At 40.5% G+C, this 26,686-nt stretch overlaps 5 protein-coding genes across 5 annotated transcripts in view; 4 read left to right on the top strand and 1 right to left on the bottom strand.

The window, feature by feature from the left end:
- LOC117290430 (dynein heavy chain 10, axonemal-like) overlaps window positions 1-1,976 on the top strand; it is a 64,310-nt gene extending 62,334 nt beyond the window's left edge. The window contains exon 70 of the mRNA XM_033771841.1: window positions 1,568-1,976. Coding sequence (XP_033627732.1) covers window positions 1,568-1,714 — 147 coding nt within the window. The 3' untranslated portion in view covers window positions 1,715-1,976. The remainder of the gene's footprint in view (window positions 1-1,567) is intronic.
- A 7,140-nt stretch (window positions 1,977-9,116) lies between these two features.
- On the top strand, window positions 9,117-11,980 carry LOC117290110 (gastrin/cholecystokinin type B receptor-like). Its single transcript, XM_033771364.1, has 2 exons — window positions 9,117-9,876; window positions 11,601-11,980. Exons 1-2 carry the CDS (start codon window positions 9,117-9,119, stop codon window positions 11,978-11,980), a joined length of 1,140 nt encoding a protein of 379 aa, XP_033627255.1.
- Window positions 11,981-13,285: 1,305 nt separating this feature from the next.
- On the top strand, window positions 13,286-14,803 carry LOC117290111. Its single transcript, XM_033771365.1, has one exon. It carries the CDS (start codon window positions 13,286-13,288, stop codon window positions 14,801-14,803), a length of 1,518 nt encoding a protein of 505 aa, XP_033627256.1.
- A 1,374-nt stretch (window positions 14,804-16,177) lies between these two features.
- LOC117290665 (alpha-(1,3)-fucosyltransferase 6-like) lies at window positions 16,178-17,944 on the bottom strand. Its single transcript, XM_033772183.1, has one exon. The coding sequence runs from the start codon at window positions 17,715-17,717 to the stop codon at window positions 16,332-16,334; it is 1,386 nt and encodes a 461-aa protein (XP_033628074.1). The 5' UTR covers window positions 17,718-17,944; the 3' UTR covers window positions 16,178-16,331.
- Window positions 17,945-21,736: 3,792 nt separating this feature from the next.
- Window positions 21,737-26,434, top strand: LOC117290112 (histamine N-methyltransferase-like). The gene is made up of 4 exons (XM_033771366.1): window positions 21,737-22,352; window positions 23,334-23,509; window positions 25,011-25,158; window positions 25,674-26,434. Exons 1-4 carry the CDS (start codon window positions 21,737-21,739, stop codon window positions 26,042-26,044), a joined length of 1,311 nt encoding a protein of 436 aa, XP_033627257.1. The 3' UTR covers window positions 26,045-26,434.
- Window positions 26,435-26,686: the final 252 nt, after the last annotated feature.

Genomic DNA, 26,686 nt, shown 5'->3' on the forward strand with positions numbered 1-26,686 from the left:
TTGCTCTTCTCGGAGTTAAGTTGTTTCGGCAAAGTTTTGCTTAGTCCATGCTCTGTGGACCCCTTGCACTGACTTGCACTGACACCAGTCACTACTGTTCCATCTGCCCATGGCCTGCCAATTCAGAAATCAACATGCATATAAAGTTGTGCATCTGTGTGTTGTGTCATACTGTGTTGCCTAAATGCGCACTGCACAGTAGTGGCGCAAGCAATATTTTAGTGTATGACAATTATGTGTTATCATCATGTGAACAGATGGCACTAGCACGGAAGGTGCAGTTGTGCGATTTAACGCTTCATGATCAATTATCACATAACGGGTCGGGTGTGGTGTTGCACGCGCAACGAATGCCTAATGCAAGTTACCCATGATCAGTAGCTGATAAATCTGACTACATATCATGTGGTTATGCGTGTACTATGAGTTTATACCATCTCAATAATACCCTCTTTGCTTGTGTTTTTTTTTCTTTCTTTTTTTAGCAAACCACGTCAAATTTTCTTGTTTTGCTTTTTTGTTGCAGCAATTGTACTTATCTTACATTTCATTTATTTTGTTTGTTCTGATTGCCACTTCATTCTTTTCTTGTAATCTGATTGAGTGATAGTATTTTTTCTGGCATTTTTTTGCGCGGGGCTACACTGTTTGGACTTTGAAAACAACACAATAAAGAGGACAATTTTGCGTCCATCACATTAGCCGTAGTTGTAAAATATCTGAAAATTTCCCCCAACAAATTGGCTTATACTGAAAATTATTTGAGTTGATTCATTGTCATTGTGATGGTTGTTGTTTTGGGGGGGGGCTTTATTGCTCTCAAATTTCAATCAAAAATTTGCAAAAATAGTTGCCCAATTTTCCGGCTATTATTTGATTGAAATTTTACTGGTATTGACCCAATTCACCTGACGTCATCATCAGAATAGTCTTATATGCGCCATTTTGGTGGTCAATATCAACGTGTGTTACTCAGATCAGTGCACATTTAAGGCGAGTCTGCATTAACACGTAAACCTGTTGACAACCAAAATGGGGAGCGTGGCATCAGTCGTTGCGTGTGACACGCGTGCAAGGGGTCAATCAAACAAAATTCACAGGTTGAAAAGTCTCAGGTACTCAAAGGAAAATAACAACTGTTTGAAAAAATATACTAACATGACGATGCAAAGTAGGGACCCTTTATTTTGTTTCTTTTCAAAATATACAATATTTGTTATTAGCTCAGGTGGTGATATGTCAGACAGGTGTAGAAACTAGCAATAGTATATAAAGTTGCTGATTGCAGATTATTCTACTTAATTTAAAACCAAGTTACTGTAACATCACAGAAATATTTTGAAACCCAAGTAGACCATCAAGTTCTGGTGTTGAAAGTCATTGGAGTGTGGATTCGAATCCTGGAAATACTAACGGAATGTTATTGGCAGGTTGAGATGTTATTGTGAAATGTGCTGTATAAGAACTAGTTATTATTATATTATTATTATCATATACGAATGGAATTGATTTGCCAGAGGAGCCAACATAAATATATATTTTTCCCCCATCTATGTTTCTTTCACAGAACACATTCCGTACACCTGTCTACACCACGTCACAGCGGCGTAACGCCATGGGTGTAGGGCTGGTGTTTGAAGCAGACCTGGGTACATCAGAGCACATCTCCCACTGGGTCCTACAAGGGGTGTGCCTCGTACTCAATACGGACTAGAGAAAAGTGTCTTGAGGCAACCCTTCACAGGCAACTTGTCCGCAACCAACGCAGTGCATGCTGCAGGACCACCTTGGTATAGCATAGGAGTAATTTTTCAAACAATGTTTTTACGATCGCAAAGTAAAATGTGAACATTCAGATGTGAATGCCTTTTCATCTTTGAGATTGCCTGGACATGGTTGCCTGTAATTTGGTAAATACGTTGTACTTGCTAAAATAATTTTCGTCTCCTGAGACGAAAATTATTTTTAAATTTGTTTAATCGGTTCTCAAAAACTACAGCTCCTCAGCAAGTAATATTTTCAGGGAAGCCTTCTACTATCATTATCCTCAAACTGTGTAAGTTTAATGTAAATCTGTGGACATTGTGTTTTGTGTACTACAAAAAAATATCCAGACCCTTTAACTTGTGATGCACTTGTTTACCGTGGAGCCTGGGTCCGATTTCATCTTAAGATTCATCTTAAGATGCGTTGTCAATATTACCATAGTGATTTGTGTTATTGATACACAGTTAAGATTAGTTTTAGCTCTTTGTGAAATCGGGCGTGTTTTTGTTTTACACTCGTTCGAGAATTCAGCGCGACAAATTCTCTCAGGCCATGTGATATCCCCTTTAAGGCTAGTTGTGTAACAGTGACCTTGCATCTAAGTTTGACCTTTATGGAAGGTTGATGAAGATGTTTTTGTTGAGATTGTTTTTTAAATTTGTTTTATTGTGCAAACACAATACAGTTAATAATAACTGATTTACTTAGCACTGTAAATTACATGCAGGATTGAATTTAATTGGTGTACTTGGCACTGTTAATGACTTGCAGGATTGAATTTAACTGATTTACTTGGCGCTGTTAATGACTTGCAGGATTGAATTTAACTGATTTACTTGGCGCTGTTAATGACTTGCAGGATTGAATTTAATTGGTGTATTACTCGGGTTCAATTCCCACCTGAGTAATAATATGCCTAAGATTTTTTTCCACAGAACTCAGGAAAGTACTGAGTAGGTACTGAGTATACAGTGCTAACACACATCGGTGTTTATGGGTAAAACCAAAATCAATATTATTTGGTGTACTTGGCACTTTTAATGACTTGCAGAACTGAATTTAACTGATTTACTTGGCGCTGTAAATTACTTGCATGATTGAATTTATGTGTGTGAATCCTTAAAATCCTCAGCAGCCTGTGTGTGACAGCTGCACCATATCTTTTAAAAAAAAAAACACACAGGGAATATCTGCTCTGAAATTATAAAATAATCTAATAACAAAATAATGTCTATTCTGGAAACCCAGACAAGTTTCAAACATACTGCAGAAAGACAACAATTTGTATAATACATATTTTTAATGTAATTTGTTTTCTCTGGAACTCTGGAGTAATAATATTTTTTCTTTCAAGATATATTACTCTTAAGAATTTTGTTTTCTAACAATCAATCTGTGCCTTGAATTATAGTAGATAGTTAATCAACTTAAATCCTTGGAACGGAAAGTAATAATATCAAAGTCTTATATAGCGCACGTATCTACCAAACAAGGTACTCAAGGCGGCGAGTATATACAAACTTTCAGAAAGATATTACAGTGGTTATTGCAGTGATGGATTCTGAGACCCAATTATGTAGCACCTTCTTAGGGTTTACAAGGTGCTACGGCGCATTCAGCAGCCACAGCCAGAAACACCGGGGCGAACCCCTTCTCTGTTCGATAAGTGCACTGGGTTCTTTTACATGCGTTACACAACACATAGGACCACTGGCTTTACATCCCATCTGAAGGACGAAGCAATGGCTTAAGTCTCTTGCTTAAGGACACAAGTGTCACGGCTTGGGATTCAAACCCACACTCTGCTGAGTTATAGAGACAAACATTATTCGAAGGAACAGGTAATTTCTAAATTGAGATTCAAGACACACTACCTTGGCAATGTAAATACACAGCGGTCAGCGGTTTGAATTTCATTTGCGCTCTGTGAGACGGTAAACCATGGAATGCGCGTGTGTTGCTCCGTTTTCAGAAGATTTTGAGAATTCATGAACCAGAAATTATCTTGTTTTATGTTTTAAATAAAAATTAACTATTTGATGTGTAACGTTCTTGCATTGTTGCAGAATATGCACTGACAGCATCGGTTGTGTGAATAATAATTAAATTCGTCTGAACAAACAGAATGGTGGATAGATAACCAGTCTGTTTGTTCACCTTTTAGACAAAGGGTCACTGCTTCATGTTTTGAAACTTAAAGGCACTGGACACTATTGGGAATTACTCAAAATAATTGTAAGCCCAAAAACGTACTGGGTAACTACCAAAGGAGAGCTTTTGATAGCATAAAACATTGTGAGAAACGACTCACTCTGAAGTAATGTCGTTTTTGAGAAGGAGGTAATTTCTCGCTAAAATATTTGAGTCTCAAAAATACCTCATAAGCACATACAGTTGTTGCACTAAGGGTGTTTCATTATGTTCTTGCTATTCAATGACTAATTAAGCCCAAATTTCAACAGATACACCAAGTGACAATACTATAGTCTATGACAGTTACCAAACATGTCCATTGCCAACGATGTTGTTGTTCTCACAGTCAACCACTCTAAGGCCGTGTCCGAAACGGCGACTTCGGCTACAGCTACGGCTAGATCGCGCGCGTCTGCTATTCTTCAACACTGGTAGACGCGCTGATCTAGACGTAGCTGTAGCCGAAGTCGTCGTTTCGGACACGGCCTAAGACTTCAATACTTCCTCTGTTACGGTTGTCCCCTTATAAAAACGTTTTTGTATTGTTTGAAGCTTTGCATAAGGTGGAGAAATAAGCAGAAACTATGATAACATAATAAAGATGCGGGGACAAACCATGTGTAAATCTCTTGAGTGTTGGCTCTGAAAAGAGCCGGTTTGGTCTCGACGTTTCGAACAGTATACTCTGCTCTGTTTCTCCTGAAGACAAGCAAAGTGTACTGTTCGAAACGTCGAGACCAAACTGGCTCTTTTCAGAGCCAAGCACTCCCTCAAAAGAGATTTACACATGGTTGTACTCGCAAATTTACCATTTATTTATAGTGTCTTCTTAACAACGTTTATGCTACAAAGAGGTACTTTGGCAAACCCCAGCGGTCTCGTTATACCGAGAGTTGACTGAATTGATGGTTTGAACCATGGCGGAAGGAAATAACATGGCCTGAAGGTAGCCCTCAAAGGGGTCAATTTATTTGTATTCAGGAGAGATAATTTACTGCCAAGGGATAAGAGTGAAACTCCATGAGGAGTTGGTTTATTTTTTTTAGAAAGACCGATATGACGTTCATTAGAATACCTAGAGATTTCCGCCTTCAGTTTAATCTACGCAAACGGCCTGCAAAATGTTTGATATTATTTTGTTTCATTCCGTCCAATGATCTATTAATATTTCAAGTGAAAGTTGTGTGTTTATATATTTTGTTAATTACCCCAGTGACCTTACTGCTCAGTAATCTACGTAGGTTCGTTCACAAAAAAAATGTTTACGATTACTTGTTTTCATTCCGTCCAATAATCTATGAATATTTCTAGTGAAAGTTGTGTATATATAAAACAAATTTGGATCCTTAACATGCTGTGATTTTTGTAAATAAATTCCAAATTCTATAACAATTCCGTCCTGTGCGTTGTGGGCGAATTATATATTTCTGCATCTTATATTTGGTATTAGATTTTGCAATCTTTGTAAATACTTCTGTTTTCATAAAGAATGTAAATATTTATCTAAGCTTATCCGTCCATAACAAGTTTTCCGTTTTCTTGACAAGATATATGACATTTTTTATTATAAAGTAATACATGAATTCGTGGCCTGTCAATTTGAATATTGTAATTGAAGCAATAAACATGACAAAGTATTGTACCTGTCATTAAATTGAACCTTGTTTCATTTAAAGATTTGTTTCATTTACCCCAAAATACAGAGGGTTCCTCACTCCCCCCCCCCCCCCCCACCCACCACCACACCCAAAGAAATATTGACTTTGTCCCAAACGAAAGAATTTGGGAAAGTGTGCATTAAATTATTATAGTGAAACACAATGTGCTACAGTACGGTGAAACTTGTGTATGCATCCTGACCCTGAATTAAAAAATATGTCAACCTTTCCTTGCAATTGATGTAGCTAATTAGCTCGACCAACATTGCCACCAACGCAATGCTTTTGAATGGAGATTTTAAAACGGGGGAAATTTTTGAGGATGGAAATTCTATACTGCAGTTGAAGAATAATGCAGCCCGGTGTCAGATGCAATTGTGTCCGCCACTGTCCGCTCCTGACACATGACTGAACCATGCGCGCGTGTTTCGTCGACCAAGGGTGTTTAATTTACTGCAAGGATGGTTTTGCACGGGGGCAGACACAACTGCATATGCAAATGTGTCCGGGCGGACACAATTGCATTATGCAGCAGCGTCCGGGCGGACACGATTGCATATGCATAACCGTCCGGCGGACATTATTACATATGTAATAATGTCCTCCGGATAGTATTGCACAGAGGACATAATTGCATGCGACACCGGTCGTCAATTTACTCCAATAATACGATTTGACAAGACGGTTGCCCCACATTTTTCCTTGACTATAAAATTTCAGAAAACAATTACCACTGCACCTACAAAATACACTTCTACTTGTTCCACCTTGTTGACAATGCGTGACGTAATTTTTCCGTTAGGCGTCTGTCTTCGACTTCGGTTGAGATCTTGAAATTTTAATTAGATAGTGGATAGTGTTGAAACGTACGTGCAGTTATAATGATAAAATTTAGGCGACCAGAGACTAATTTCATAGGGCAGACAATATTGATTGATACTACTTGCTTGCTAAGCAGAAATGAGCAGCATACCAATGAACAAAATGTACATGCGACGTGGCATTTGGACTGGTAACCTTATCCTAGCAGCTTTATGTAAATGGGTTTAGATTCCTCCATGTTTAGCGTATGATGAAAATAGGGGCCATGTCAAATGAGGAAAATTACAGGCAACCAGTGCCAGGCTAGCTCCAACAAGACCCGTTCACATTTGAATATTTACATGATTATTCTTAGGGATTGCAAGACATTTAAAATAAAAAAGTTGTCTTGTGTGACAAGGCCCTAACACACAGCCCTCGATTTTCGGCGCCAATAAAAAAAAAAAACCTTCCAGCTGCTACCGTCTGAAATGTAGTTTTCATTGCAAGCCCTTTTGATCTATCATTCTATTAAAACAATTAGGCATAAATAGCATTCAAACAATCGAACGGTTTCAGAAACTTTGCCTTAAGATACTTTGCCTAAAAGAAAAGAGAATTGTCAGTTATGAAAATTCAATTTGCACAATGAAATAAAAGAAAGAACACAACACCCAAAGCGGGGGGGGGGTAAATTTAGTTGTTATCAAATATGTTGTGTTAAATGACAACCTCGTATCTGTGTCTATTGAAAGTGGAATTGCCCGGTTTCCAAGGCAACCAACGTCAACCCGTAAATAATGTGTGTCACTGCCTGTAAGAGAAAAACGTCGAGGGACCAACCGATCTAATTCTCAGTCTGGAGCTCTGATGAAGAAGACGGCGGCCTAAGCGCAGCTGTCTTTCGTGGTCACACTGTTAGAGGTTCGCTGGTGCTGCATGGTCGGTTCACCTCAACAAGTTTAGTTGAGAGAGTTCCGGATTATACTGAAGCAGATTAAACAGGTTGCTGGGTTCACTGCGAGTTGTTTTTTGTCTTCATTCAAGCGCACCAATTCATCAACATTTGGTCAGGTAATTGTGGGGTTATTTTGCGTTTTTTTTTTGTTTTTTTTAACATCATATTACGGACGGTTTCATTGACTATCCGTGTAACCATTTTACTGAGGTAATTGTTTGAGAAATAGGCCTACCTACAATTCAAGTAATACAATCTAATTGGAAATGTCTAATTTATAATTAAATTGTTACAATGTTGTTTTCCAGCAAATCGGGAAGGCTATTTCGCTAGTTTTTGTGAAAACTTGATGTCTTAATCTTAGATTTAAGTTGCATGGCCCGATTTCGGCTTACATATAATTTTGTTTTAAAATAATTGTTTCTCTGAACGACTTTTGGTGACATGTTGCAGTAATTAAACACTTATGCAAATGTAACTCTATGCAAAGAAAATTCGCCGTGTACCCCTGATGAAAGAAAAACTTCAGGGATCCTGGCACTGGACAGTCACGTTTGGTAATATTGTCAAAGACCAGTGTTCTCACTTGGTGTTTCCCAACATACGCACAAAAGAAATCTGAGATTGGTCATCACAGGTCGTTAAAGCCAGTGGACACTATTGGTAATTGTCTAAGACTAGCCTTCACAGTTGGTGTATCTCAACATTATGCATAAAGTAACAAACCTGTGAAAATTTGAGCTCAATCGGTCATCGAACTTGCGAGATAATAATGAAGGAAAAAACACCCCTGTCACACAAAGTTGTGTGCGTTTAGATGGTTGATTTCGAGACCTCAAGTTCTAAATCTGAGGTCTCGAAATCAAAATCGTGGAAAATTACTTCTTTCTCGAAAACTATGGCACTTCCGAGGGAGCCGTTTCTCACAATGTTTTATATCATCAACCTCTCCCCATTACTCGTCACCAAGAAAGGTTTTGTGCTAATAATTATTTTGAGTAATTACCAATAGTGTCCACTGCCTTTAAAAGCACTACCTTTAACGAATTTTGCACAAGTCTAGCCAATATACTGTGTCCAATCATTCAAAAAACCCAAGAGCAAAATGTTGAGTTCCTTGTTCACCTTTGATGCCGTCCGGATTACCTAAAATGTGTTTTCTGTTCTGCCGACTGGCTCAGCGCTCGAATATCGGGCGATTGACAGTGTAATAAAGATTGATTTTAGGCCCTTTCTTGGCGGGTTAATTCTGCCCGGACAGACTGAGAGCAGCTGTAGAAAGTGTCGTGTTTATGGGATGTAAAACATAATTCCACACGTTAACCCCAATATTAAAAAATAAAATACCTCCGGTTTCGTGAACGAAATTGATAAAGGGAAGGGAATGAATTGGGCAGGACGGTAGCCAGCTAGTGTTTGAAGTCTCTACATTATAATTGACTTCTTTTGTCAACAATTCGTATGTATAGCATTAGAACATCTCTGCATAATGCTCTGTTCCTCAATATTATATTTGACCCATTGAAACAATTATTTATATATTTCCTCTTTATTTTACAGACTGGAATACCCTGAAAACTCGCTGTGATTTGATCGTCTTCTAACAATGCAAAACAGACTCCTGGCTCGTCATTGTCGACTTATTTTTTGTTTAATCAAATCAGACAAGTTGGCTTGAAATATTAAAGGCGTCAAACTCTAGTATTTTTTAGAAGAAAGTTGGGTGTCGTTCGGGGACCATGGATGCTCTGACAACCTCTGCAATGACACAAAAAGACATTGATGTAAGTACGGCCTCCTACCTCACAGGCGGGGAGGCAGCGGGCGGTAGCAGCGACGCGGATGCCGGGCAGCAGGGCTGGGGAGTCGGTGGTATAGAAAACAGTCTCCCTATTCGTATATTCTACACCATTATAGCTTGCCTTGGAATAACCGGTAACTTCGTGGTCATCTTCGCTCTGATCCGTGTCCCATCCCTACGCAACTGCACCAGTTACTTCATCATGCATCTTGCCTTCTCCGATCTCGTCACGTCCTTCTGGGTGATCCCATTCCATATGCTCTCAGTAGAGGCGACAGCCAGCGTGCCGGACGGGTTCGGAGGCGAGCTGCTGTGCCGTGTGTTTTTCAATAAGTACCCGCTGTGGCTGACGATATTTGCCTCGGCGTACAGCATGCTCTGCGTCACCATGGAGCGTTTCTTTGCCATTGTGTACCCTCTCAAGTACAAGTCCCTCTTCACACCGTGTAGAACTGCTCCCATGATGGTTTGCTGTTGGCTGGTTGGCGCTGGTTCCAACTGGTTCTTTTTCTACAACTACGATTATGTGAGCGGGAAGGGTTGTGTTTTTGTACCGTGGCCTAGCAAAGCCGTCAATGCCGTTATTGGGGTGTACATCTTCGCCGTGGTTTATTTCATCCCCATCACTACGATGCTGGGGGCACATTGGAAGATGATTAAGGCGTTGAAAAGACAAGCATCGTTTCTCAAAGGAAAAGGTGAATTCATAGATAGAATAACATTTTAGATAAAACAGGCGAATCCATTTTAAAATGGCTCTTCTTGTTTTTAAATGCTTGAACAAAACTACTCCTCTATATGCCTATATAAAAATATTTCCGCGTAACTGTCACATTACACTTCTCCGCGATATCTTCGGCCCAAAACTTGACATCACTCGTTTGATTGTTCCCAGAGCAAACAAAGTTTAAGGTCAAAAGGCTTTCAGTGTGGCCGGGCCAATGATTTGGAACAATCTTCGCTGCCATTAGGGAGTCTGCATTTCGTAAAGTCCTTAAGACTCACCTTTTCCCACGTTAATTGCTCTCAATTGCGCTATGATCTTGATGGAATATCACCTTATCTTATAAAGTTTTAAGAGTCAGTTCAGGTAAATAATTGACATATTTGCTCACGGTAAAAAAAATGATTTTGTGTTATACTTTGTGGGTGGAATGGCCTTGGGGTGCAAGTAAACAAAATTGCATTTTCAATTCCATATATAGCCCGTTGCCATGGTTACGGCTCATTTTGTTTTGTGGCCATTTTAGGCCGATTTTGGGGTCTGAAAAACCTTGTACATCACTACAAAGTATCATCCTTGGCCTTCCTTGAGAAAACAAATTATTGCTTTAAATATCACCCTTGTGCTATTTTTGCATGCATCGTGCATTACAGTATGTTTTAAGAACTTGCAAAATTTTACTTCACTGATTAATTTAAGTTTTTAATTTCTAGGCCTATCATCACTTCAAAGTTCAAAACAAAACAAAAGTATTGCACCATGTGCACCGAAAGCCTAAAGTAAAGACGAAGGAAGTAAAGTAACGTTAAACATTAAAATTAAACAATCAATTTATAAAATAATTTTGTTTATAATGCATGCCCCAACCTTTGCAAAAAAATATAGTTTACTACAATACAGTATACACACAGTTCAATGTACTGTAAATATAATTTACAGTAATATCCCTTCTAAAATACAGTAATATTGCGTGCAACAAAACTGCTGTCTGGAATTTACTGTGGATTACAGTAAACAACTGTAAAATGCAAACAGTAAACTACTGGGCACAAATACAGTAACATACTGTCAAAGTTACAGCGCCATGTTACAGTGTGTAGTTTGAATCTCTCCCATGAAAATATCTTTGTTGACACAGGCTATTGTTTTTAAAATATTTACCACTCGTAAAAAGTACAGATTTTTTTTTTCCTTTTTTCTTTTTTTTTCCTTTTTTGTTATTCAAAGTTTTAAACTTTGGTTAAATTGTTTAATTCCATATTACCCCCCCCCCCGACCAAGGATCATTCAGATTCTCGTGGCTAAGTCGTCGGAGTGTGAGCAAGATACTTTACTATAATTCCTTTTCTTCACCCAAGCCAGGGGTATAAATGGGTAACCATGGCACTAATGTAAAGCGCATCGAGACGCGCTATATAAGAACTTGTCATTATTATTATCCAAGTCGTATAGCCGAAGTTGCTTAATTTGGGAACCGGACCGCAAGAAAATTATCAAAGACAATGTTTAATTGTTTATAGTGGCTTATTTATTATAGTTCCAATAACTTTACAATAGCCACAAAACAACTTAAGATCAATATGACAAGAGCACCTCCAATGGAAAAAAAAAACCCATAAGTATTCAAGTGAAATTTACTCGAGCTTATCTTCAAAGAAATTAACCAGTGTATTATTTTGTGTTATTATTTTACGACAGCATCAACCGGGGGTGCGGACAAGAAAAAAGCTTGGCAGCTCGAAGTCGCTCAAGAGCTGAGCCGCATGCTCCTGGTGGTGGTGCTAACCTACGCGGCATGTTGGCTTCCAAACCAGGCCATCTTCCTGGCCTTCAACCTTGGAGCCCCTGTGTCCTTCACGTCTCTCCCGTACCACTTCTCCGTCATGCTGGCTCTTTGCAACTCCTGCATCAATCCTTTCATCTACACCTACAAGAATAAACGGTTCCGGGACGGGGTGAGAATCGCACTTGGGATGAGGTCAGTGGGTGCCGTTGGTCCGGAGCGATCGCGGGCGGCCGAAGCGACACCGGCGGGAGATGTGGCCACTACTACAGCAACAAGGCAATCAGTGATATAGGAGCGATGGAATGGTAGGCCTACCCCATAACCTCTGAAACTGAATAACGCTTGCATAATACTGGCAAAATGCATCAAGTACACAATATTTGCACTTTCACATAAAAAAAACAAGAAGCAAGTTCTCACCCTTAAAAATGGTGCAGGCCAACGTGACGTTTTCACACCATCTTGCTTTCGCCATTTTGGGAGTCAGATCCACAGTTCTAGCCCTTTCAAAACCACGGTTTGGGTTTGGACTTCGACTTCGATATCCGTCCGCCTGATGACTGAAGCCCCGTACAAAAAGCGCGTGCACGTTTCGATCCGAAGGGCCCATGTGAATAGATGGATTGCACATGACGTCATCGACCACCATCTTTGATGAAACATGCACGCGTCAAAGGCTATCATTGGCCGAGAGCTGTGCGCAGCGCGTACACGCATGCAATGTATTGTTTGTCAGCAAATATGGCGGTCGATGACGCTACGTGCAATCAATCCATGTGCATTCAGAAACGTACTAACAATCTTAACATGCAATTTGACTCAAAAAAGGCAGAATAATATGGGCAGAGAGAGAGAAGCTGCTTGTGACGTCAGTACAAGAGGTGAACAAAACTATTCTTCTTTGAGTATGAGTGGTGTTTTGTCTTTTCCTACAGAGGTTTAAAAAATATATATATACTATAACTTTAATCATGTTTAATTACAACTATTTTAAGAGTCATGAGCCTGTACTACTTATTAAAATTCCCGATTGAGTTTTCACAATAAAACAAAAATCGATATGTATAATAATTGTAATCACTTGCACATTAATTTGCACATAACAAAACCAAGGCTGGACGGGAAATACTTCCCAAACCAAACTATTCTTCCATGAGAGACGGTGAAGATGTGGAGCTGGTATAAATGACTGACGTGGTGGAAATCCAACATACTTTTAACACATGATAATTCTTGATTTTGAGATCCTTTATATATAGCAGCTAGCTGCGACAGAAAACAGTGTGGGAAACTAAAAGTAGTGCGCCAATGTCAGATGACAAAGCGCCACTGGTGATGATTTGAATACGCGCGCACATACGCATTCAAATGTACAATAATGACAACGACCATTATTGTTACGTAACAATCAAACCAGGTTATTCAACAAGATGTATTCTGTTTGCGCGCATTGTTGACAGTCGTTATGTGGGAAAATAGAAACAATACTGATATTATGGGTTTGTATGATACCAAGCTTTTAAAACACTTCGAAGCAAAGTAGCAAATGCATGTTTTTCCTGCTTTCAACACGAACAGCAACAAATAATAAGAAGACATGGAGGAACTTTCATTGATGGTAAGTCAACCACGAGTTGTGGTGGATACACGAGAGGGGGAGCCCGGACCAAGTCACGACCCATCGGTCCCTCCTCCTCCTCCGAGCAAGGCATCACCAGGGACTGCAGCAGGAACCAGCAATGACCCCAATCTATTCCATCTAAGAGACTGGGGAATGCTCCCGGATGTGACCGCAGCAATGATAGCCTCGTACCTCTTACCCTGGGAACGAGGTCACATGGCAATGTCGTGCGCCAACTGGCATCGTGCTATCATGGAGTCACCTCATCTATGGAGAACCAGAGACTTCCGCATCCACGGCAACTGGCGAGACAGCTTCCACATCTCGTATGTCAAGAGTGTCGGCAGGTTCCTGAAGAGGGTGTACTTCACCTTCGGTTTCCGGGCCCACCGCCGGCCTCGTCGACTGCAGAAGCTCTTCACCGGTATCCTTGCCGAGCTTTACCGCCAGGGTCCGGTGCAGCTGAAGGAGCTTTCTATAACAGAGCTCAGCTTTCAGAGACACTTTCAGTCCTCAGATACGAACCGTGCCAGAGAGGGTGTCATGCGGTCTCTGAATCGATACCTGCGACGGCAGTCCATGCTGGAGAAACTAGACGTGAGCGATAGTGGATTACGGATCGACGAGGGTGTGGGTCTCTTGTTGTCGGTGAGCGAACATTCATCAACCAGCCTCCGGAGTCTCTTCATTGAAGATATGTTCCAGATGGGAGCTACAGTTCACAGCGAGCCTCGTTTTGCCGTTACCCTCAGCCGTTTCACTCGCTTAGTGGATATCAGCATGAACTACAGTTGCTTCTCTGCCGAAGTATTGACTCACCTAGCCAGGAGTTGCCGTTCCACATTGGAGCTCCTCACCATCTCCACAAATCGCCAGGACAAGCACGAACACACAATCGACAGAACCGCCTGGGTGGGGTTCAGTGAAGCCATGCCACGCACTCGAGTCAAGGTCATAATGAGTGGTATCATGCGAATGGGTGCCGTGTATCGCATCCTCGGCCCCGGTATGCCTCTACAGAGTGTCCGCATGTACGGCTACAACGACGGTGGGTTCCGCCCCGACCGGGCACTCCGTCACATCTCGCGGAACTTCCAGCACATCGTAGAAAAAATCTCTGTGGACGTCGGGCCCGTGTACCACTCTTACAACAGGGGATTCCTCTCGCTCGTCCAGGCATGCACGGCATTGAAGAGTCTGGAGATCCACGGGAGAATACAGTGGCCGGCTCTACGAGACGTCTTCGACTTCGTGGATGAGAGCTTCATTAAGAAGGGTCTTCGCCCGAGTCTGACGTACCTCAGAGTGGTCATCACGATGATAGGCTTCGGTCAGGAGGAGGCACTGGTCATGGAAGAGTTCAGACCCACCTTCGTCCAGCATAATCTTAACTATGAGCTCGTCTTTGATCCAATGTACCCAATGCCTCTTGGTCCTGTACCGATTGATGACCCACAACAGGAGGAAGACGAACTGATAGCGCTAGTCTGGTAGTCATTCTGTAAAACTTAAAGGATTTGGGTACCTTTGTATGTAACACAAAACACAATGTCAACAGATTTGTATTCAACTTACACCGTTTGAAGTTATTGGTAGTAGAAAGCGTACTTTAAATTATTACTTGCTGAGGTGCTGTAGTTTTTGAGAAATTAGTAAAACCGTGTCATAAAAAAAACGTTTTTACATGCTAAAATAATTTTCGTCTCATGATCACTGAGACGAAAATTATTTTCACGACATTGTTTTACTCATTTCTTTTCAGGGAAGCTTTCTACTATCATTATCTTCAAACTGTGTAAGTTTAGTGTAAATCTGTGGACATTGTGTTTTGTGTCCTACAAAAAGTACCCAGACCCTTTTAACATTCCTTTAATCACAGGTTGGGCTGGGGATTATATGAATCAAGAGGGTTATAACCGGAACTGGACGCAAACTGATTATAAATCTACCAGTTGCCGGGACATTCATAACCGGTACCTCATGTACCCTAATACTGAATGTACCACTTTACCACAACGTTGACAAATTCTTAAACCGTGACATTGATCTAAACGATGGTCGAAGGGACTGACTGCCCGGTCCCTAACAACTTACAGGATATCGTTGTTAATTCCATAATATTATGGTAATAATTATGCTAATGCTCATTTTTAGACTTAATGAATCTGGATTACCGAATAAGGTAACCGATTACTGTCTTGTGAACACTAGGCATTCCCATTCATTGTAGATGGTTAATTGTTTTATTCAAACAAGTTGTCATTAGCCTTTATGGGGTATGGTGGACACTACATATAATAGGAGCGCACTGTAGGATGTGGATGTATACATACAAATTTACCCGAACCTAATAGTGTTCAGAGTACTGTGTCCACCAAATCTCAAAATGGCTTATTCCAACCCATTGATCCAATTCATCTGACGTCATCACCCATGAGAAATCTTGATAGCGCCACTTTTGTGAGTTAATTCCCCTTGTATTAGTGCATGGCAGTGCGCACATTAAATTTTGGAGCACCATTATTTTTGCATTCATTTTTGTCAGCAGAACGTGGGCAGACGGATAGTAGCGTGTGACGTCAGAGCAAGGATGTTATATCCAGTTTTGGGCAAAGCTCAGTCACGTACCATTTTATTAGATTTTTTAATTTGATTTGGTGTATTTGTATTGCACTGTAATTCCTTTCTTGAGGAAAATGAAGATAATTACATGTACAAACGCAAAGACCTACGCGAGTGTTGGGTGGGCCACCAACTCCAAATGAACGGACCATGTAAACAAATTATCATTGATAAAAGTTTATTTCAAAATGTACAAGGACACGTACTGAGAACCAGGGCCTACTCTAATATTTTTGTATTTCTGCAAACTATTGTTCATTTTGGGAACAGTAAACCAAACTTTATTTCTTACACTGGATATTGATATACATGTAGTAAAGATAATTACCAGATACATTTTAGGATATAGACAGAGTGAATGATGCAATAATAAAATCATCTGAATAATGTAAAAACAAAATCAAAGGCGCCATGGCGTCCACGAGTTGAAATTATTGTCTAAAACCCTGGCTCGTGCCCGCACTGATGAGTCCATAGTCACCCCATTTCTACACGTTTTAAACCATGGCGATTTGCCCAATTTTTTTACTCGTGTCCTGCCATCAGTCAAATGCGGAACCATGCTGCAAAATAGTTCCGGTTTTGGCGGGAAGCGAGTGACCACACTTCTCGTCTGCTTCCATTCAAAGTACGTATTGTACATAGCGTCGTTCTTATCCAGCAAAAGCAAGTAATCCACAAGTTGTCTTACTGTATTGAAATCTCCAATGTGGATGAAAGAATTCTGCGGGGCAACTTGCTCATAATCTTCCCTTGGTGCGCCGCCAACGACCGGTACGATGTCATGCTTGAGAGCAGTGTCCCAAAATTTTTCTGTGATGTAGTCTTGACATTCCGAGTTCGTAAGAGCCAGGTAGAATTTATATTGACCGAGAATAAGGGTGCATCTCTCGGAGCTACGACGTAGGCAGTCGATCGAACCGCACCGGCCGTATGTGTCTACTTTTACCAGCTCTCTCATCCGCTCAACGTACTCGTTTCTCGGCCAGAAAATCTCCTCGCAGTTACTCGCCATCCACGCGATAAGCTTGCTTTTCTCTTGAGCAAAATTCCGGCTCAAAGAATTCTCAGCGGTTCTATTTGTCACGGTATAACCGAAAGGAAAGACTATGTCTGACTTCCGATTGTACGTCATCAGTTTGTGGTATTTCAAACTTGCCAACCGCATATCTTTCACCCATCTCATGGCTCTGAATGGAGATTCTGTGCTGAAGTAAATCCAAGTTTGACCGGCATGTGGTTCTTTGTTGAGCAATTCTCCCAAATTGTTGGCAAGCATTTTGGGCAACGTACCAAAGACTACAGCGTCTTTTGTTCTGAATTCGGAATAGTCCATGGAGACTGTCAGGCCTATTGTTGTGTTCATATCAGGGCAGAACACCGGGGCGTAGGTCCAATAAGTGCCGGGAATGTCTTTGGCAAATATGTCGAGCATTCCTCGTAACTCCGGGAAATCCTCCATGTTATTCAAGCTACCGTAGATGAGGAACTCTTTAGTGTTGGTGTACCGGTTCATCGCGTCTGGTGGCAGGCGGTATCTCTTGACGAACTCGCCCTTCTCTAGCCGGGGGACACCGGGTTGATCTCGGCCTTGCGATGGGGCGAGTGAAGCGACATTGCCGACGAGGGGATTGCTCGGTTGGACTCTCTGTCTGTACCCGGAGACAACGACATAGACCCAGATGATTTGAGCCCCTGCACCGGCAAAGATGAGTGTCAGAATGACTGAAGGACGAAGGACTAAGCCCAGGAGCTGAGTGGACACAAACAAGACAGGTAAAGACATAGACAATATGAAGCATCCAGTCTCCACTATTAGCTGCCAACATTATTGCCCATTTATTCGTTAGAAAGATCAGTAATTAGCATGGACAGATTTTCGTATCCTGCCACCACTTTACACCCATTTTTACCATAGGCTTACAGGAAATAGGCTTATCCCACTTTTAAAAGTAAATTATTAGGTATGCATAAAACTCAGTGTAATTTGAACTTATTTAGGGCGGATCAATGTATACAAAACGACGTGAGTTACACAAGAGTAAAATGAAAACTACAGAGGTCGGATACGGTATGTTTCCAGGGGTCGATTTCACAAAGGTAGTCCTAACTTATAGGACTAGTCCTAAGCAATGCTAAGAGATAGGACTGGTCCTAAGTTAGGACTGGTCCTATCTCTTAGCACTGCCTAGGACTAGTCCTAAGACTACCTTTGTGAAATACACCCCTGTTCAAATTATAAACTATTTAAAAGTTAAGGTATCCTAAAGTTAACTTAGCATTTGGGCAAGGGTATCAATTTGAAACTTACTTGTCAAATTAATAATTAAGCAAGTTTGTGCAACGAATGTGCTTGCAATCTAGTCTTGCTGTCAGTTTTTTGTTAAAGCAACCTCGTCCCCAGGTTGGATCGGGTGGTTACAAGGTTGACCGCTCTCTCACCCTGGTATTAGATCATTTGCATATCCAAAAATGTTTAATACGTATGCAAATTAAAATAGTCTGGCTACTTTTCGTAATTCTCATCTTCGTCATAATCTCGTAGCACGGTGACCAGATTTAATGGATAAGTTTCCCTCCCAGGGTTTACTACTGTTAAATAATGGTTGAAAATAAAGTAAACCATGCATGGGGACGAGGTTGGGTTGAAAGGTGCTCGTGATGAACTTTGAGTTGTTGGTATGATCAAGTTTGCAAATTCGTACACCGAACGATCGAAGTAAAAACAACTTTTCAAAAGGCAGGCTTTCCTCGGTAACTAGACTCGGACAAACAATGAAAAATATACATGGAAATGTCTCAACCTATATAAGACTATAGATAATTGTGGATACTTTACACGGGACACTTTTGTGCAGCTATGCAACGGGTAATGCCAACTAGAGCTAATGGTGTTCAAACACATTTACCTTGCCAACTTTCCTTCTCAGACGAAAAAACACCATTCTCAGATCAATAATTATTCAAAGCTGGTTCCATAGAAAAGGGTCATCCAGTTTGACCATTGACTTTGGCCTATATCAACTTTGAATCGCTGTTGGCTATACAGCTGAACGTAGTGTTTTTGGCGTCCATTTTGTGCAAACCGTAATCCTGCTATATGTTTTGATCTGTATCTGTATTCAGTGTCGTTTGTTTATTATGCTCATTATAGACAGTCCAATGTCCAGATAAGTGTGTAAACATTAGAGCACGATTAGATGCAAGTTCAAATCTCAAACAGTAGGTCTATAGTCATTGAAACGAGACTATAACCCAGTGCATGTGCGCAACGTGCTTGTTCGTTATCAATTCGGTCAAAAAGAAATAACCAGTTAAAATACTGCAGTAACTGGCATCTTTTGAAAGTGAAAAAAGCCAAACTGAACTCGGTGCTTAAGGCCTATGGAATGATAGACTCCTCAAATTAATCTCCTTGTTCAACTTTGAGCTTGAAGGTTGACAACAATTTTGTTTTAAACTACATCGAGTGTTTAATTTTAACATCCTTTAAGGCATAGGCCTAGTTTATACTTTTGGGTTCTGGAACCGTTTGGTTGTTTTCAGCCCACATAAGTTGATGTATACAATCAAACTAACCTGTGCAAATTTAGTTTCAAAAGGTGGTTGCGCTTCTGAAATATCGTCGAAAATCCAGAGCGAATAATGTCCGCCCAGGAATACTAATCTTTAAGGAATACACAATTTGAGCAACGCTTCTCACAGATTCAAATTTTGTGGCATAAAAACTGTTATCTTTTTTACCTAAATTCTTTCGTTCTTTTCCTGCACCTGTAAAAAGTGCACATTTAATCTTTTTCTTTTGGCACCTTATCCACCTATAGCTTTGGACGTCACTTTCCCACAACATCCCAGTTAAACCCAAATGGGGCTGTAAAGGGAATTAAAGTACCAAGTACCACATTATTTTTCGGAAGTGAAATGAATATTTAAATGCTTTATGGTCGACAGCTGCTGCTGTAGACAACCAAACGATTGTATTGGAAATAAATTTGAATAGTGATTACCAAAACGTATACTTTATAAATATCTTACAACGGGCCACTTTTTGTTAAGTTTGTAAAATCCGTCATCTTGAAACCAAGCCTACCGAGCCAAAATGACTCGACTACCCTTTTTGTCGTGTAACAGCTTCGTTACTGCGGCCGGCACAGCCGAAGTTAAAAGATTGTTACGTCACAGTCAACCTGGTATGTACCTTTGCAACGGCCGCGCCGAAGGCCTAGGTGCGCACCATCGTTGCTTATGGAAAGTACACACTTGACTTCAGCTCCCCTGTGATAGTACAGTCCCCGGGCATACAGGTAGCTCTCTACGTACTTTGCTATGTTATACCCGGACCCATCGATCACCCTGTTCGAACCGTCCCCAGCTTCGATGATTCAGGGAATTCTTTTTAGTCAAACAACATGAGGCAGTGGCTGGCGAGTCTTTGGAGTGTGTTGACGGTCGTGTGCTGTCATAATGACGGTGATGATATTTGGTGCTCAGCTTTAAGATCTATCGAGTACCAAATTGCGCAAGACAGTTGGGGTTGCCATGGGTGAGTCTGATTGGTTGAAATCAAATGTAAACAAACTGCATCCCGAACTACATGTATCTATAGCACCAGTTGAGTTCCAGTTATCTTGTCTTCATCACCTTCAGTCTCTTCGTTTTGGGGTTTTTTTTTTGACAGCACTTTTGTGTCCGTTCTGCACTCTCCACCAACAATCAAGCACCCGTGGCCTATAAGGATCCACTCAAGGATCCTGCCGTAACTTTTTTTGATAACAAAAAAACAATTCGGTAATGTTCCTTTATTTCTAAGGATTATAATTAGGGACCAGTCCATTATTAGATTTATAAATTAAATCTTTTAGATTTGAATTTTTAATGCTACGGATTTTATTTTAAACCTTTAAATGGATTTGGATCGTTTGGATTTTAAACATTAAAGGCAGTGGACACTATTGGTAATTACTAAAAATAATTATTAGCATAAAACCTTTCTTTGTGACAAGTTATGGGGAGAGGTTGATGGTATAAAACATTGTGAGAAACGGCTCCCTCTGAAGTGCCATAGTTTTCGAGAAAGAAGTAATTTTCCACGAATTTGATTTTAAGACCTCGGATTTAGAACTTGAGGTCTCGAAATCAACCATCTAAATGCACACAGCTTTGTGTGACAAGGGTGTTTTGTCATTCATTATTATCTCGCAAGTTCGATGACCGATTGAGCTAAAATTTTCACAGGTTTGTTATTTTATGCATATGTTGAGATACACCAACTGTGAAGGCTAGTTTTTGAGGAATTACCAATAGTGTCCACTGCCTTTAAAATGTTTAAAATTCATGAAGAACGGAGCTTCAAACAAACATAGGGAGCCTAAGTCGGAGCCAAAGCCAAAGCCGCAGTCGTTAAGGCCCTTTTGTATCTACGGTGGTATTGGCTCCCATCCCGGTGCATCCTCTTATCTGTTTCATTGTCAATTTCTTTTATTTGGATTGGGGGGACTCCGTCGTTTAAAGGTAGCACTAGATTAAACCAGCCACACTCTCTAATGACTTCATTGTACACGCTTTGAGTTTGCTCATAAACAACGAATTCTTAGAAGAGGTGTAGGATGGGCTGTAAAAAGAGATAAGGACTACTTGTCATTGGATTGGTGGGGTGTAAGGGGATGGACTCGTTACACTGTAACGTATGACGTTCTGAAGTGTGCAATCTAAGTTGTTAAAATCTTTCAATGGTGTTATGTTTGCGTTATAACAATTCTCGTGATAGTTCAGTTTTTCGAAGCACATCTTCTGAACATACACACAATGATGTACAAACCAGTGGAACCATTGGTTGTACTTCAATCTAGTGGCACCTCGTTTGCCGTACGCGATCCGTGCTTACCGGGTCCCGACGTCCGATCTCGATCGGTCAGCGATACCGTGTGTCCGACGTTTTTGACCCCTCGGCCTAAGGTTCGTCCACGCTCGTCTACTGCGTGCAGCGACCCATACTTAATACAACATCAACAGTTTAAGCAAACTATCAACATACTTCCATCTCAAAGTTCTCAGAAGCCAAACTATGTGACTCAATGTCACCCGGATCAGACCATCAATGGAAGAGAGCCGGCAACAGACCTCTGTCAGCACCAAGAGTCGTCCTGCGGCAACTCACAGGCTGCCGAAGACGAGCCCGGGTGCTACCCGTGGCTGTACGATAACTCGGCAAGGTACATGGCATGCCTTGATGAGTTCCAACGGTTCTCTGATGAGTGGCAGGGCGTCCAAGGGTGGATAGGCGACAACCTTGCCACACTGGTGGATCTTCAAAACCTGGGTTATGAGAATGATGAAATGTTAGCGAGGAAGATCGAATGTGGCCAGTCCTCGGACTGGCACCCAGAGGTATACAAGATGCTTGGGGTTGGCAGTGGATCAGGTGAGTTTACATCTCATCGTGCCTGTATACTTACAGTTAAATTTAAAAGGAAATGCGCCAATGCTAGTCAAGCTACAAAAAGCTTTTAATTTGATAAGACCTATAGTCTTGGTTCGCGACGTTTAATGTTTGTTTTCATCCACTACGAATCAATTTACCTCTTGGGTCGCCTCAACCAACGCATGTGCACCAGGCTAGCCCAGAGAGTTTACGAAAAGAGTGACACATGACTTTAAAACAAACAACAGAAGAAAAAAAAAAAACTTAATAACAATAGCGCGTCATTGATTACGCCCTTTAGGGTGGGTTATGTGTCAAAGCTATACACGAAATATGGTTTTACAATGATAAAGTCTGTCTGTACCAATTTTTGGTTGGGCAGACATCACTGAAATCTGTTGGGTAACAAGTTTTGTTCTGATTATCTAGCCTAAACACATTTTCATATATTATACACATAATGAATGTTTATGAGTGCAATGGTGCAAATATGTTCATGAGTTGAAAGATGGAATGTTCTATTCAACGAGGCGGAGCCGAGTTGAATGGAACATTCCAGCTTTCAACGAATGAACATATTCGCACCATTGCACGAATGAAAAACATTCGTTATTTGTTTTATATAACATCCAAGTAGATCTTGTCATTTTGATTGAAAGATACAACTTTCAAAACAAACAAAGCGTAGGCCTCCAATTTTTAATTGTAGAAGACGAATGCTAGTAATTTTACTAATGCCTTGCTGCGTTACCAAAGACACAAGTGATGTTTTTACTCAGCTTTTTCGTTCCATCCGAAAAGTACCATTGCACGTGCAATGGTACTTTTCGGATGGAACGAAAAAGTACGGTGAGTGACTCAGCGTGCAATGGTACTTTTATTTGCTATCACGTGACGGACAATCCTCCAATCAAATGGCAAGGATCTGCTTGGGTGTTATATAAAACAAACTAACTTTCTTTGAATTTGACTTTTTTTAAGGTGAAGTCGATGCGGCCATTCTACGGGTGTTACTACCGCGGCATCCACGTGTCTTGACCACGGTGGTAGAGCCAGACCCGTCACAGATGAGACTGTACCGTCAACTCATGGTGGAAAACGATCTCTCCGGAGGAGTCGAGTTTGCCTATCATCAGAAGACATCGTCACAGTTTATCGTGAGTACCATACGCCACAGCAGTCTTGTTTTGTTCTCCTGGGAAACTGCTTGTATAAGTCGGTGGGAGTATCTCTTGATTGCACTGCTCAATCTCGAGATTGTACAACAGATGTTGGGGCATGTGGGCACCGTATTGAGCGATGTTCGCCGACGGGTTGCGCTCATGGGCCGGATGGCGGAGGCGCTACTGCATCTTTTAGCCCATAATTGGCACAGTCCGCTGTTATGGCTGATGTGCTAACAGAACGTTTTAAAATCCGGACCGTAAAATGTTTTCGTTGAAGTTTGACGAGCTTGGATTCTGTTAAAGAATTTGGGTACTTTTTGTAACACAAAACACAATGTCCACAGATTTACATTAAACTTACACCGTTTGAAGATAATGGTATTAGAAAGCTTCCCTGAAAATATTACTTGCTGAGGTACTTGTAGTTTTTGAGAAACGAGTAAAACAATGTCATGAAAATACGTTTTTACATGCTAAAATAATTTTCGTTTCATGATCACTGAGACAAAAATTATTTTCATGACATCGTTTTACTCATTTCTCAAAAACTACAGCACACCGGCAAGTTATATTTTCAGGGAAGCTTTCTACTATCATTATCTTCAAACTGTGTAAGTTTAATCTAAATCTGTGAACATTGTGTTTTTTTGTCCAATACAAAAAATACATAGACCCTTTAAGTACGGTTCAAACTTCCTGCGAATGTGAATGCGATACGAATTTTGACGTCACAAATTCGCAACGAATAATTGCCATGTGCTAAACTCCTGCGAAACATTCGCTGTGACGTCAGCCACGATGTGACGTCAAAATTCGTATCGTATTCGCAGGAAGTATGAGCCGGACTTATATTAAGACAAGGCAGTTAGTTGCCTTTGAAGAACTTCTTAGTCCCCCATGTGGTAAATTAACATGGCTTAAGGAAGTTAAGTTGAAACGAAATTTCTACACAATTCTCCATAATATGGGGTGGGGGCATCTTCTGCTTAACACCAGCTTTAAAAAAAAAACAGTTTCCGTAATGCTTAACAAAAAAAAGTACCGTACTTTTTTTTATATATATATTTTGTTTTTTTATAGATCTTACAATATATATATATATATACATTTGTTTCAATACAGCGAAGTGATGCATGTTTTTATGTTTTATTTATTGCTCACGTTTAACGCAGTTTAGACTGTTTTCCCTAACCTTCAAAACATTTTAAACTCGGCCCTTTTTTAAATAAAATGTTGCATCATGTGCTCTTGAAACGACTGGTTCACTTTTCCTAAACCGGGTAACAAAACACTCTGAAGCTTACATATATACATGCGATAATAATGTAGCTATGCATGGCTACATTATTTACTCATTTTTGTATGGCATTTTGTTCGATTTCATAAATATATATATATATATCTTAATCGGTCACGGATGACCGATTTTACATAGGTCGAGTTGAAATGTTTTTTTAAGCCAATATTCAAAATATTGTATTTTATTTGACAGACGGAGAGTATCCATAATATGACCTTTGACCTGATCCATATGGTCCATGTGCTTTATCACATCAATCTGGTGGAGTTAGAGAACACCTTCATGAAATACTATCAGAGTCTGAGTCCAGGGGGACTCATGTTCATCACGTATGAATCAGGTAATGGAGCATTCAAAATCCATGCATTTTTTATTTTTTTTTTAAAGTAATTGTTTTCTCTTTCTCCCGACCTTCAAGGGATTGTACACGTTTGGTACTTTGGGACCCACTGTTTGTTTCAATCTATAGTTGTAGACAGTTATCAATTGTAAAACCTATGCAAATTTCATTTCAAAAGTTGGTAGCGTTTTTGTGAAATTATCGACAATCTGTCTGACTCAATTGCAGTACTTCCTTCGAAGTAGAAAGTTTCTCAAAATGCATCACACTATCCAAAGCTGCTGTACTCCTTACCAAGGAAGTTGTTGTTGCGATTAATTTCCAGAGTCATTACAAAACGTATAAGAACCTTTAATTGCTATTATTCAGACGTAACATTGCCTGGCTATAGTTTTTTATTTTCATAATAAAATTTGCTCCATCAATTTTTACAACTTGCCATTTTATCATAAACTCCAAAAGGTAAAACTCAACCATTCCAGGTTTTTAATGGTTTGAAATAATTCATTTTGCAGATAAAAGTAGTCTCGCCAGGATCCGTGGTGCCCTGCAACCGTTCAAGCCAGGGATGTTGCCTTACATGTCCGTCCGTGATATAGAAAAGGAACTTTGCAAAGGGGTACCAACCTACGAGCGGTACAACATCAAAGGCGTCCTTGACGTCACAGCGTGCCTACGTCACGGCCGCTCATCAGCCAATGGAGACTGCCTGTGGGACTTCATCACGCGCGTTGTGGACTTCCGTATCAATGCGCCCAAGAAAATAGTGCAGAAAACCGCGAAGATGCTGCAGCACTTCTCGTGGAGAGAGGACGGCGGAAGGATAATGACCAACACTGACACGGCCGTGATTGTTGTGACCAAACACAACCCAGGGATACCATGATGATGCCATGCGCAACAGGAAAAACACGGCACTGGAAAGTTTCTGGCGTTCGATGAACGCCTTTTGCCTCCGTCCAAAAACATGCTCAGGCAGGGTGTGGCAGTTTATGACTAGCACTCTACATGAATTAAATTGGTATGGAATGCATTTGCCAATGTGATCATCGTTTGAATTGACAATTTCACTTACCATAGCCTACTTGTTTTCAATCGGCTGCACAAAATATTTAATAGGTTTAAGCAAACGACCATCACAGGGCCTAGTTTCATAAAACTAATCATACAGAGAAGGATACTGTTGGCAATTGTCTTTGCTGGGCAAAATACGAGTTTAAAACCACTGGCAAAAATGTACGAATTTATGCCTGGAAGCCTGTTTCAGTTCAGCAAAATGTATCTGTGATTAGCAAGTACATGTATTTGCCCCTGGAATGTGGCGATGGTGTAACCAACTTGGTGCACCAAAGTACTCAATATTTATTTTGATCCTGAAGCGAGTTCAACTTCGACGCATCAAATATTGTTCAGATCCATCCCCGGCTTTTCAATATCTTTTAAGGGGTCACTAATTCATTCAGTCGTCTGTTTTTTTTTCCATAACTTTCATAATGAACACACAAAAAGTAAGTCATAAAGTATAATT

This window comes from Asterias rubens, chromosome 5 (assembly GCF_902459465.1).
Source record: "Asterias rubens chromosome 5, eAstRub1.3, whole genome shotgun sequence".
NCBI classification, from domain to species: Eukaryota; Metazoa; Echinodermata; class Asteroidea; order Forcipulatida; family Asteriidae; genus Asterias; species Asterias rubens.

Coding starts and splice junctions, on each gene's coding strand:
- LOC117290110 (XM_033771364.1), top strand. CDS start 9,117: ATGGATGCTCTGACAACCTCTGCAATGACACAAAAAGACATTGATGTA. Junction 9,877..11,600: donor ATCGTTTCTCAAAGGAAAAG/GTGAATTCATAG, acceptor ATTTTACGACAG/CATCAACCGGGGGTGCGGAC.
- LOC117290111 (XM_033771365.1), top strand. CDS start 13,286: ATGGAGGAACTTTCATTGATGGTAAGTCAACCACGAGTTGTGGTGGAT.
- LOC117290112 (XM_033771366.1), top strand. CDS start 21,737: ATGATGTACAAACCAGTGGAACCATTGGTTGTACTTCAATCTAGTGGC. Junction 22,353..23,333: donor TGGGGTTGGCAGTGGATCAG/GTGAGTTTACAT, acceptor ACTTTTTTTAAG/GTGAAGTCGATGCGGCCATT. Junction 25,159..25,673: donor GTTCATCACGTATGAATCAG/GTAATGGAGCAT, acceptor TTCATTTTGCAG/ATAAAAGTAGTCTCGCCAGG.
- LOC117290665 (XM_033772183.1), bottom strand. CDS start 17,717: ATGTCTTTACCTGTCTTGTTTGTGTCCACTCAGCTCCTGGGCTTAGTC.